The sequence below is a fragment of the Filicampus tigris genome, chromosome 13 (genome assembly GCF_054856515.1).
Source record: "Filicampus tigris isolate MCC_2025a chromosome 13, RoL_Ftig_1.0, whole genome shotgun sequence".
Taxonomy (NCBI): Eukaryota; Metazoa; Chordata; class Actinopteri; order Syngnathiformes; family Syngnathidae; genus Filicampus; species Filicampus tigris.
This window is the reverse complement of record NC_141229.1, coordinates 20,986,951-21,000,760: the sequence shown is the minus strand read 5'-3', so window position 1 is coordinate 21,000,760 and position 13,810 is coordinate 20,986,951. Positions and strand designations below refer to the sequence as shown.

At 38.3% G+C, this 13,810-nt stretch overlaps 1 protein-coding gene across 4 annotated transcripts in view; it reads right to left on the bottom strand.

Moving 5' to 3' along the window:
- Positions 1 to 11,927, bottom strand: part of ldah (lipid droplet associated hydrolase) — a 29,135-nt gene extending 17,208 nt beyond the window's left edge. For 2 of the 4 annotated variants that reach the window (XM_086050586.1, XM_086050582.1), the window contains exons 1-4: positions 11,789 to 11,927; positions 10,422 to 10,565; positions 10,022 to 10,156; positions 6,039 to 6,208 (exon numbers count right to left, since the gene is read on the bottom strand). In XM_086050586.1, coding sequence (XP_085906712.1) covers positions 6,039 to 6,208; positions 10,022 to 10,156; positions 10,422 to 10,560 — 444 coding nt within the window. In that variant the 5' untranslated portion in view covers positions 10,561 to 10,565; positions 11,789 to 11,927. The other 2 variants (XM_086050583.1, XM_086050585.1) reach the window with 2 other exon arrangements.
- Positions 11,928 to 13,810: the final 1,883 nt, after the last annotated feature.

Below are 13,810 nucleotides of genomic sequence, written 5' to 3'. Positions count from 1 at the left end.
TTTATATTCTTTAATTACCCAGCAGCATAATTTAGAATAGGTGAAACGCAAGCGTTGTACAATAAAGTATAAGTAGAATGGCCAAGTTCCTTACATACTTCAAGTTGATTAATTACCGATCCCAAAGCTCTCCCAGCAGTGTGAGCAAGGGCCCCTATTCCAACATCAAAACTCATGAATTCATCAAGAAAAAAGCCTAAATATTTATATTCATGAACATATTCTAAGGCAACTGAACAAAAATAAATTAAATGGAAGCTTCTTTACATATTTATTTCCTGAAATTATTTGTTTTGTTCTGGTTTATAGCAAGTCTCCATTTCACATGTTCTGTCGAGAAAATTCGGATTCATCCCAAAAATATCATCTGCATACAATAAAATGCTCACATTAAAATCATCCAGACATAAACCTATATCTATATATTAAAGGTGATTCCACTATTATCCATGTTGTGTCACTCACTGGAAGAGGAGGAGGTTGGCCTCCTCCAAATGCCAGAGTCAAGAGAAATGGTGGAGAGTTTGAGACGACAGCTAAGGGAGGAATTAAAAGATGCAAGCAATGAGTCTACTGCCATTATAAGGGCCACGATGCCCTCTTCTCCCTCCTACTCCTCCACTTCCACCTTCCCCTTTTCCAGCGGGCCACAACAGATGCTCCTCGCTGTAAAAATCAAGGTCTACGGCCGCAATTTTATTATCATGCTCACTTAGTCAGCCCGAGTTTGTCAGTTATTATGCTTGTTTTGTCACTCTAGGCAGCAAACTGTGGCATCGTTTTGATGTCAGTGCACAACAGATGGGCACCAGTTGCACAGTTGACTCCATTATTGAGGTGAAAAAGTACCTGAGAGAAACAAATATCCACCGGCATGGTGACCCCCTGAAATAATGAGCCGAGAAGCAAAAACTTTACCCAAACGTAACGTGTATAAACTTGCACTAAAGTACTTGTGAATCCCCGCTTCATCTGTTCCATGTGAAAGTGTGTTTTCCAAAGGCGGGGGACATTATCTCAAAAATAAGAAACAGACTGAGCCCAAAAACAGTTAAAAAATGTATATTTTTTTATAAAAATCAATAAGATAAAACATTTTGTGTGAGTACATTTTTTTACATAATACATTTTAATACAAACTCAACTGTATTTTCCTCCATCCTTTCCATGTCAATTTTATGGCATAATGAGTGTAATCCTAAACAAAACTTTGCACAAGAAAACCGCTACCTTGCATGCCGATATTCTTAATGTCCACTTGGTGGTACCGGACGGGATTGAACCACATTTGAAGCTTCGACAGATGAGTCAAACCTATGGACTATATGCACGGAGTAGTGTGACGTATTTCCGGAAAAATCTCATAAGGCGTTGCCCTTTCCGGTCATGCCCAGCGCCATTGTTTTGAAGACATTTTTTCCCCTGCTGATGTAATAATGCAACTGTCAACCACACAAGGGTGCCATTTGTTCAACTAGAACTCCGAGCCTTAATTTTGACAGTTCTCAAGCTTTTTATGTGTCGTTATAGTTACTGTTTGCATAGATTAACGAATGATGTTCCTGGCTTTTCAACTTTTCCAGTCTCTATAAATATGCTGTAGGGCTGTGCAATTAATCGAAATTCAATTACGATTTTGTTTATTACACTGCACGATTAAAAAATTGGCAGAATCGTAAAAAAAGGATTATTAATACTAATTTTGAGTTGTTTTGAGGCATGCGCACACGAGTTACTCCGCCGTGCCGCCCTCTCCAAGCTAGCTAGCTAGCTAGCCAGCCAGTCAGCCAGCCCGCACCCAGAAAGTCACACTGCACACTCTCCTACTCAACATTTTAACAGAGTAACAGACCTAAAAATGGCACGAGACCGGCCACAGGAACGACTTGTAAACAAGCAAGGCAAAATCGCTTATTTGGTTACATTTTGGGTTTGCCGTGGAAGACGGCGAGAAAAGACGTATAAAGTGCAAGTTGTCTCTGCATCCACCGGCAACACAACGAATCTATTCAACCATCGTTTGGTTTACGCTGATGTTATGATACACCAAAGCAAGAAAACACCGAGATGGTTTTGGCGTCGTCCGCAGCGCAAATCTCAGTCGTTGAATCACTGAACGCAGCAACCCCCAGCCATCAACATCGGAGAGACACAAAAAGATAACAGAATCTATTGCCCGGACAAGGCTTCCAAAGGTATATGGCACAGACCCCACTTTGCAATCGGCACGAGAGATTTATTTTAAATAACATATCTTATACAAATATACACTACTTTTACTAGCACAAAAATAGAAACCATTAAACCATAAACATTATTACTGTGATTTAAGTTACATTTCTTGTGTAGTCTATAATATGAAGTCAAACTTTTTGTGTTCATTTTTGTTTCAAATTGCTTCAAATCCAATTTGCAAACATATTATTGGTCATTATATTGTAATACAGTTTATATATGGCCTACTGTAATTTAGAAGTATTGTATAGATTACGTAATAGTATGTAACAGTCAACATTTAAATCAGTTTGACCCAATCAACATATTAAATTTATAATGTATCAGAAGCAAATGCCTTTAACTTTGTTTACTATGTGTAAATATTACTTTAAAAACAAAACAAAAAAGGCTCCAGATAACGGTCTAAATGTATAGATGAATAGCATGTCTGTTACTCTGTCAAAATTGGCATTTTACTCCAAGCAGTTTGCTACTTTGGCAATTTATAAGTGCATAGCAAGTTAACTTGTTTGTTTACACAAGGAAAACATATTTCAATTTATACATTTGCACTTTAATTTTTTTTAAATAATTAATTTAATAAATGTTGTTGGGTCCAAAACGAACTTAAATTATTATAGCGTTTCAAAGAATTTTGTCTTAATATTTTTCCCATGTTTAAACCTGTTCTTGTTTTGTAGCAAAAAATAATCGTTTGAATAATCGTGCGTTCAATTATTACCAAAATAATTGTGATAAATATTTTTTTCAGAAAAATCAAGCAGCCCTATCATGCTGCCATTTTGTTGTATTAAAAAATATAAAAATATTTATGAGTGTTTTACTCCTGTGCCGGGTTTCCATAGCAACCACTTGTCAGCGATAGCATTGATTTTTGAGAAAAGTCAACATGGTCAATTAAAAAATATACTGTTATACAGTAAAGGGGGCATTACATCTGTTTCAAAATGTTGACAAGGCTGAGTCTAAGGGCAGGGGTCACCAACTCTGCTCCTCGAGGGCACCTGTCATGCAGGTTTTCCATCTCTTCCTGCTGTAACACTCATTATCAGGCTTCTCAAGAGCTGATAATTTTAACAGGTGTGTTACAGCAGGGAGAGATGGAAAACCTGCAGAACAGGTGCCCTCGAGGACCGGAGTTGGTGACCCCTGGTCTAAGGATTGAGACAGCGAGTCCGAGCAAGAGTAGCTTCACTCCACTGAAGAGCTGCTGTACGGCGACACAGTTAAAGGTATTATTAGCCGAGAGTAAAATAAGCTGTTAGATGTGATAGAGGGGACAACGGCAGGCTCTATCTGAAGCACCACCACCTAACCCACACCCATCTGACTCAGAGGGGGAAGGACGGGACTCGGTGGACTGGTGGTCCCAGGAGAGGAGCTACAGTACATAATGTGCATTCAAAGATACTCAGAGTAGACTTTTAATTAATAATATACTTTTAATAGCTACTCAAACAGCGAGTAATAATCATTTTATGCGATGATGTCTTTGCCAAAGCACAAGCTGTCAAAATGGGATGGTCTAAAATCCTTCATGTCAAAAAGTAGCATAGTTTAATGTTAGAAAACTCTGACCAATTGCCACCAAAATTCATAAGCACATTCCACTTATGCCCACTTCAATCTGAAAACATCAAAGCAATCGCCACAGTATTTTGGTGATGATCGGTCATAGTTTTTTTACATTAAGCCACATTTAGGCTTTTTACACGCACATCAAACATTTTAGACTGTCCCATCAAAGAAAAATGACGGCTCTAGGAGAGCCAAGTAGTTTTAGAATTCGGGTGGTCCTAGTGTTAAAACAAAGTAGCGGTCCCTGTTCTTTCTGAGTCGGTTAAGGACTTAGGGCTAGAGTTACATCACATCAACAGCGCACTCTGCTACAGCGTCTACCCTGCACCGGAAGCTTCGGTGCCTTATGACATTGAACGCGGAAGTGCTGCGTGCGTATAGTCCATTGCATGGAATGCCTCAATGCTTCAAGGACCTTCATCTCAACATCACTACAATCACTGCAAAAGGGAAAATCACATTATGGACTAAGGAAAGGCCACATTCAGCCGCACCGAAGACAACAAACATCAGCACTGGATAAGGGAGGCTATTGAGATCAGGAAGCGGAACCCGAGGACCATCAACCGGGACAAGGGAGCATATATACAATACAATACAATACAATTTTATTCATACAGCGCATTTCATTACAGCTAGAGCTGTAACAAAGCACTTTACAAAACAATAAATAATAAACGATAAAAAGGCCATAATACACAAGTGTTAATCAATAAATTAACATAAATTAAAATAACATAAAACACAATATACAAATGACACCGGAAAAGAGCTGAAAATTTCAGGTCTGATCAAAAGCCAGAGAATAGAAATGTGTCTTTAACCGGGTTTTAAAAGTGGACAGAGAGGAGGCTTGCCTAACATCCAATGGGAGGTCATCCCAAAGGGAAGGACCAGCGGTCGAAAAGGCTCGATCCCCTCTGAGGCTCCGCTTGGTTCTCAGCACCTTGAGCAGCGCCTGGTCCGCAGACCTGAGGCTCCAGGAAAGAGCGTAGGAGTGGAGGAGCTCAGAGAGGTACGCCGGGGTGAGGCCATTTAATGCTTTACAGACAAATGGGAGAATCTTAAATCGAACCCTGAAATGCCCTGTGACGAACGCCTCTCCAATGAGTCAACGAAGCCTTCAAAACTGATTCGTCAACAAATGTGCCTTGAGCATCATACTTGGTGGCTAACCAAATTGCTAAGGCTAAAAAGTCATTCAATATTAGTGAAAAAAAAAAAGGATTTGTGTTGCTGTAGCACAAGCCATTACCGCCAACACAACCCCAAAGGCCCCCACCCCCATCCACCCCAACCCCCTCTGTGGGTAGTTGACTGGTTTGCGAAGAGTATAGACTTGTATGAACCGATCTTTGGCAGAAAAAAGGTTGGGGACCACTGGTCTAAGTCATCTTTGAAAAGCTTTCCTTCCAGTTACGCAAGTTCGTGGCAGCAAAGATTCATAAGCGGATTGTTCATGAATAAACATCTATCACACATACACCACTCTCCAACAGACTGATTCACCCACAACTAAATGGATCCTCACAATCGGCCTCAGTTTCCTCTTCACTTTCTTGAGGACTCAAATCTTCTGCGGTCCACCCCGTGGTTTCGCCGCTTTTTGAGTTGTTCGTTGCTATAGGCAGTAATTCCAACTTCAAAGTCTGCTGTGGGTTGCAATAATTCCTCGTGAGTATCTTTGTAATGATTTGATGCCATGTGTTACATCCCTATGATCATATGACTGTAGAGCGTGTCCAATGTGGCAGCCGTCACACCTAATGAAAATAATATCACTAAAAAGTACTATAAAATCATCTTTCAACGTAAATTGACGATTATTTTCAGGAAAGCGGTTAAATTAACCGTTTCACAGAATAGCTGGTTAGTTGTTAATAAGTGGTCTGTTCCTTTAAAAGTTTAAATGTATCGTTGGCGTACAAATGGGCAAGAGTGTTCCCGATAACATGAGCTATTGACGCAAAGTATTGGACCAAGTATAGAATCCTGTGGGTCACCTTTAAGAAGTGATAACACATTTGAGAGAAGGCCCTCCATCCGCACTGGTTGGGTGCGGCCAGAGTAGTAGCTGTTTAATCGAGTGACTCGGCTCTCAGAGAGGCCAATATTGCATTATCTTAGTAGTATGAAATGATTGACAAGAGTAAAATGCATTTGCCAGATCTAAGAAAACAGCATTATGTTATCAACACTAGACATCTTGAAACATGACAAACCTTGAGACTGGGATCTCTCCTCATTATGTCCAAAATGATGTAACAGCCTATGGAGTGTCCCACCAGGATGAGGTTTGTCTCCTTTGGGACATGCTTCCTTAGGAAGGCCAGCTTGTGTTCTACCTGACCGTTCAGACCAAACATGTCCAGATCAGTTGTTGAGTAAGCATCTGTAGAAATAAATACATCGGTACAGTATTTCACAAAAGTGATAACACCCCTCATATCCATCCATTATCCAAACCGCTTATCCTCACAAGTTTGGAGCCTGTCCCAATTGTCTTCGGGCAGTAGGCGGGGTATACTGTACCCTGAATTGTGTAAGTGAAATTATGTGACCCCACTAACCCTCTTTGGCAGAGTTTAGCAGAGTTTCACGGGTTGCTACTGGAATCTTCGTCCACTCGTCCATAACAACCAGAGCTGGGCAGCGGCCATCCATCCCCGGTTTCCATCCTGCATATTCAATCGACCCACGTTGTGCCTGTCGGTCCGAGTCAGCCAAGCGGCGTCGAGAGCGGACTTCAACGATACCGCGTCACACTCAGGTGCCGCACTCCTGACACGCGGTCGAGTAAGGAACCAATAAAAAATAAAAGGGTGTGGTGTACCTTGCGGTCCCACAGACACAATGACGTCTCCCATATTATTTTGATTTCACCGATGACAACGCTGTGCGTGTGTGTCAGTTGTTTTTGTTTGATATTTTTTCTTCGTTTGGCGGCGTGTCTGCTCGTGCAGCACCTGCGGGTGACGTAAAGATTATGTAATCGACGCCGATTGGCTGTCGCCGGCAAAGGACGGGCCGGGACCACGTGGGTCGAATGACTATGCAGGAGGGAAACCGGGGACGGAGGGTCGCTGCCCAGCTCTGATAACAACACAAACCATGAGATCACAGAGCTGATTGGCGATATCTCACAGATGCTCAAAAGTTAGCACACGCTAACACCGGAACACGTTAAGGCCAGATGTCAGCCATGACAAAGAGCTTGATGTCAAAAGTATATTAAATATTAAGAATTTCCGCAATTTGCTTATACAGTATTTGCAATACTTTAAACCAGAGTACTGAGTTTTGAGCTCTATACAATAACAGGTCTCAAAATGATTATTTTGTAATCAATATATCTTTGATAAGGGGCTATGCTTTTTTATTTGACAATTTCATTTCCTTATATAAAAGCAGACATGTTTAGATGATAATGCAAAATTTGAATGAAAAGAAAGAGAAAGAAGAATGAACATGATACTTTCTGTCCCTTTTTAACAGAAAATATTTATCTTTTCGTATTTAAATAACCCAATCAGAAATACTCCCGTTATAATTTTGAGAGCTGAGCATTTCCTCTATCCGCCGATGACGGACGCCCATTTTGTAGGTTATAAAGGATAGACGGGAAACTTGGAAAAACAGATTGACTAAGCATAGTCGGAAGCGAATTGTTTCCACTATGTAATCGTCTATTGTCTATTTTCTCAGTGAGACTTCCATGACCGCAGTGAGCCTTCTATTTCCCGTTGGCCGTGGTCGAGGCTTTTTGACAACTTCTGGGTCCTAAAAGGAGACGCATTTGTGTATCTATTCTCTAAGGGGCACATATATAGTAAAAGTACAGTAAATTTTCAAATAGTATTTTCTAGCTTTTCCCTAATATCTTGCCTGTCCTCAAAATTTGTCACTACCGAAACACACAATTACAGTAGAATAAAAATAATTCTATTACTGATTCATATTTTTTTCCATTCCCCACTCTACAGAGTATTTTTATAATATATATGGTTTTGACATCAAAATTAATCTAAATGAATTTTAACAGAATTTAATATTACTTTTTCCGAAATAAATCAACATTTATATGCTATTTTTCATTGTAAAAATGTATAAAGTTGATCATATTGACTTCAAACGTCATCATTAATTAAAACAAACATACCATTAAACAATCATTATCATAAATTGTTAGTTGATAATTCAGTACATTTTATTTTTGTTAAAGCATCTGTTTTTTTCGGTAGTGACCATACTGCTGCTGCTGTTGCAGTAATACTTTGTGTGAGGATAGCATTGTAATCACTTAACTAGTTTTGCTATATTTGAACTTTTAACGTGTATTATAACTAATGAAACATTATTTTTCTACTGCTTTGTAAAATATGAAATATTAATATTATATGTATTATATAAAACTTTATATTATATATATATATATATATATATATATATATATATATATATATATTTATATATATATATATATATATATATATATATATATATATATATATATTTATAGAGAGAGAGAGAGAGAGAGAGAGAGACAGAGACAGAGAGAGAGATATAGTTCCATCTTGTGATCGCATCGGTGATCGGTTATCTTTTTTGTAAACTCGCTGATTGGTGATCGGCCCCGAAAGTCCTGATCTTTGTCAGTGTGAATGGTAGTTTGTCTACTGTATACGTGCCCTGCAATTGAGTGGTGACCAGTCCAGGATGTACCCCGCCTCTGGCCTAGTCAGCTGGGATCTATTCCCTGCTCAAATGCAACCCTCAAGCGATATAGAAAATGGATGGATAGATGAATGACAGCCAGTATTATTGTCAAAATAATAAATCCTTGACATGGAAACTTCATATTAGAATAAATGAGTAGGGATGTCAAAATATCAGCAATATCGTGATATTGCGATATTAAAATTGCCACAATATATCGTCTTCGTCATGTCACCATACAGTGGTACCTCTACTTATGAACGTCTCTTTATACGAAATGTTCAAGTTACGAAACGCGTCAACAGGAAAATATTGCCTCTTGTTATAAAAGAAATTTCAGGATACGAAAGGTAAAAGTATGGGCTGCTACTCGCAGCTCCAGAGTTTCCTGAACGCAACATACTCATAGCTGCTCTGCCATTGGCTATTACCTACCATCTTCCTGGCATCCCATTGGCTAAGAGGGACCTCTACCGTATGTGTCTATGTGTGTAGATAGACAGGTAGATAGATAGATATGTAACACATATGTCTATGCAGCGTCCTCGTCATTCGCCCCTCGGGCCATGAGGTGTTCCGATAGTTTTACATGAATTAGAAACGAGGAAAAGAATAAAAGGAGAGAAAATTGTTTTTTTTATGTCCATACAAACAAAGCAAGAGTTAATAGAAATGTATGAAAAAGGGACGTGTTTGGTTGTATCAACAGTCCCCACGTTACTAAATCAGTTCATTACAAAACGCCAGGCAAAAACCACTTCTGAGAGAGAACATGAACCAAAGAGGGCAAAAAGCGATTAAGACAGCAATTAAAAGGTAAACGACCATAATTTTTATTCTTTACTCTATTCTTTGTTTTTTACATTATGCACAACTCTCATTTATTGTGCAATAATCTAATTGTAACATGTATTTCTTACATGTTTTGATGCATTTTTATTCTTGATAAAACTTTTATGTCTGAATATTGGGGGGCTTGGAACGTATTAAGGCATTTACATGTCTCTACTTCCAAAATTTTCTACTTAAGAAATTTCTTCCAGAACCAATTAATTTCCTAAGTAGAGGTACCATTGTACTAATATCAGCAAATCTGTTTAAAGGCCAAAGTTGTTTTCCATTTGTGCAGTTCCAGCACCCTCTGGTGGTTCGTTTATTAGTACAGTTTAACTTGATGCCACCTAAAACGCATGCTAATCGCCAGTAGGAGCCCATGACTGGCCAAGCCTATTTCTTTCTGAATGTTATGTACAAAAAAATGAATATTGTGATGTTTTATTTAATACGAGCTCGTTTTTTTTTTTTGTTACAATATTGTGAGCTTTTATGCAGTATCGTGAGTTTTTTATATCTCGCCATCCTCCCCACAATAGCATGATAATCATCGTATCGTGAGATTCATATTGTGATATTATCGTATCGTGACATCCCTATATATGACTGACGGTTTCAGTGCTTGATTATTAATGAATTATTAGTGAGATTTTACCTTCCACCATATCCATGGATGCAGGTGGTATACAGTGGCCAGCATGACTTACCGCCCACACTGGGTGGTGGCAGCCAAACAGAGCATAAAGCGTTTGTATAAAAGTTTTGTAAAATCCCACCACACCAGGGTTACCTGTATAGAAGAAAAAAATACACAAGTACATACTTAAATACTTCCATAAGTCAGTAAATCATTAAGCTTGGAACAGGAAAGCCCTGTCTCAGCTTGATACTAGACTATAGTTTTAGTGCAATCACTGGTGAAGACTAACAGATTAATACACTAATAAAAATGAAACACTATAGTTTACCTTTGAACATAATTGGAGAATATAAATTTCATAATAAGCACACAAAGTCCAAAGTAAAACATAATGATGATGACGATGCCTACTCACCAGGAATAACTAAAACGAGCACTTTGTGTCCAGTGTGCAAGTGAGGAGGACCACATCTTAGAACCTCTGTGATGGCTCCATAGCAATAGATGAAATCTGTTTGTGCTGCATCCCAAGTCTCTGTCATTGTGGTTTCCATATCATCTTAGAAAAAGAGAAATGGGATTTATCGCCAAAGGCACACATTTACATCACGTTTGCGCTGTAAATAAAGACACACATGCCAATTTCTATGTTTCAGTGTCTTCAAATGACTCTTAGAAATTGGCAGCAGGGGACAAAAGGTTAGCCCCACGTCAAAGGACAAGTGATAAGAAATGCACGAGCAGCTTTAATGCTGATCCACTTCTATTAAAAAAAAAATCTCAGCCTACGTCATAGGCTAAGTCATACTGAAGTTGACGTTTAGATATAAAAGAGTACAAAACATGCATTCATTCATCCGTACCGCTTACACAGTGGTGATAAAATTGGAACAGTAATTGAATTTCAAACAACATACTTTCTTGAATCCTAATTCACAGCGTGAGAGTGTTGATCTGTTATTGATGTGATTGCTATTTTATTGTAAGTTAGTTTGATCTGAAAATGTGTGTGATATAAATTAAAACTACAACATAAATAAAGAGCGTATTCCTTCCTCTTACCAGTGCAATGACCATTGGTTTACACAGCGAAATTACTTCCGGCCCCTTATTTTCCAGGACTGTGATTGGTGGTGGCAAGACCGTATTTGAGACCCCTACACGATGCGTGTGCGCATGCGCATTTCGGGCAGGTTTGCTCGCTATCTACGGCAAGCACACTAGCACAATATTTGTAGTGATGCCTCTTCACAAACGTGGTACGCATTCGGGAAATGTCATAAAAATTTGCTCAAGTAGCACAGTGTTGTAAAACTTTTATTTTACTTGCAACTAACCACAGTAGAATACTATCTTCATCCGTCGCGAATTTTTTAATCAATATCTAGCAAAATTATACAAAACGCTACTCAATGAAGCATGAAAAACCGAGCAAAAATCAACATTTTAGTGTAAGTACAATAAAAAAATATATAGGTACTAAGGTCTCTATATCTTCATTACAAAAATCGTCGTTATTTTACTCTAAATATAATAATATAAATATTAATGTTTTTTTTTACTTTATTAATCAAACCCAGCATCCAATCATATTTTCCATGAAACATGAGAATTGCAAACTGAGCACACAAGCAACATACACCCAACTGTGCATTCTAACAACAAAAACAAAAAGACAAATCTATTCGGAAAATAAAATCATACTACTTGGTATTTAAATGGCCTGATTTGTTTGAAGTCTCTTTTAAAATGTTCCATTTCTATCAAAGTGTTGTTCATTACCTGTTTGTTATTTTGTTTCACTCCCATTCTTCGTGTCTGTGTGCTCCAATTCGGGTGACCCATGTTCCTTACAAATACTTACTAAAATACTATTATTACTACTCTACTACTACTAGTGTAAGGATCAACGAAGTGACGGAAATGAAAGTTAGAATGTGAACTTGTTTATTCAACAGCGGGCACTGTTTTTATGTCCATGCAGCGGACGTGTAAGGAGGTCGGATGAAAGACGTGCAAGAGATTGGATGAAAGCGGTGAACGAGGTTGGATAAAAGAAATCGGATAGGCGGGGACGCCCGGCCCGCGGAGTGCCTCTTTGAATGAACAGCCCCTTGTGCTGCTACACTACTACTTCTATTTAAAAAAATATTGCTCCACATTAAACCTCTGATTAAGGAATTTAGAATCCTAAAATGTCTTTCTCTACCTTTACGTATTTTGTCCTTATTCTTTAGTGTACTCATTTAATAGAACTTCATTTTTAAAGGAACTTACTAAGAATCTATTAGTAAGTAATATATATATATTTTCTTTTTCAAAATGGCACCGCTGATAGCATGAGCATTTGGTCTTAAGGTAATTGCCGTATTAAGCGAGCAAAGGTGGCCGACCTTCTGCGCATTCCTGATTTACATCGTTCAGGTTTTTTTTTTTAAATGAAGTACCGCAGTGTTACAACGAAATGTCAGGTACAAATTAAAATTAAAAAACAAAACAACCAAACAAGAAAAAAAACAGAACATTGTTAGAAGTTATCAAAAAAGAGAAAACAGCAATTTATGTTAAAGTCGTAACAACAAAATATTACTGGTACCTTAAATGACATTCATACAAGAAGGCTTCAAGAGCATAGGCATTTTTCTGTTCCATTTGCTTCAAAGATTTTACAAAGAGACTGAGCTCATCCTTCTAGTAAGTTATAGTAGGTTCTGTCTTAAAAAAAAACCCCAAAAAACATGACATTTACTAATAAAATGTGTACACATTAATAATAAATTATTGATGATCTATTTTATTATTCCTCATAGTTATACTAAATTGGATCTCTGTCATTGTTAACATAGAAAATTGAATCCCCTTGTGTTGAAGCCAGTCATTAAAATCCTTCCAAAATCTCTGTATTATATTACAAGAGAAGAAAAGATGTTCTAGGTTTTTATTTTCAGTTTCACGGAAAACACATTTTCCAGTTTCCATTTTGAATTTATATTTTAGATATTCATTTGTTGGATAGAATTTGTTTCTGATATGGAATTGGTTTTCCTTCATCTTAAATGATATCGGAAAAGAAAGGTAATTACAACAGATCTTAATTTCTTCTTTTTTAAATCTTTTAAGATATAGTGCCTTTTTACAGAGTTCGGTAAACTATCCATCCATCCATTATCTGTACCGCTTCTCCTCACAAGGGTCGCGGGGCGTGCTGGAGCCTATCCCAGCTGTCTTTGGGCAGTAGGCGGGGGACACCCTGAACTGGTTGCCAGCCAATCGCAGGGCACACAGAGACAAACATCCGCACTCACAATCACACCTAGGGGCAATTTAGAGTATCCAATCAACTTACCGTGCATGTTTTTGGAATGTGGGAGGAAACCGGAGTGCCCGGAGAAAACCCACGCAGGCACGGGGAGAACATGCAAACTCCACACAGGGAGGCCGGAGCCGGGATCGAACCCACGACCTCTGAACTGTGAGGCGGACGTGCTAACCAGTCGACCACCGTGCCGCCTTTCGGTAAACTACAATTTTTCAAATAATGTTTTAGAAATGTGTTATTAAACTTAGAATTTCAAAAGTCAATGCCACCAATCCAAAGTTGTTTTAAATTAGGTGTAACATCTGAATAATATGTATTTTGTTTAACCATAGAAAAAAAAGGTGATGGAACTGCTTTAACTGTTTGAATGTATTTCTTCTTGGTACAATGGAATTGAAATTTCTCGCAAAAATCAGCGTGTTGTAGAATACTTCCCTCATCATTCAAAAAGTGGGCAGCCGCTCATATACTGTACGTTTAGAGAA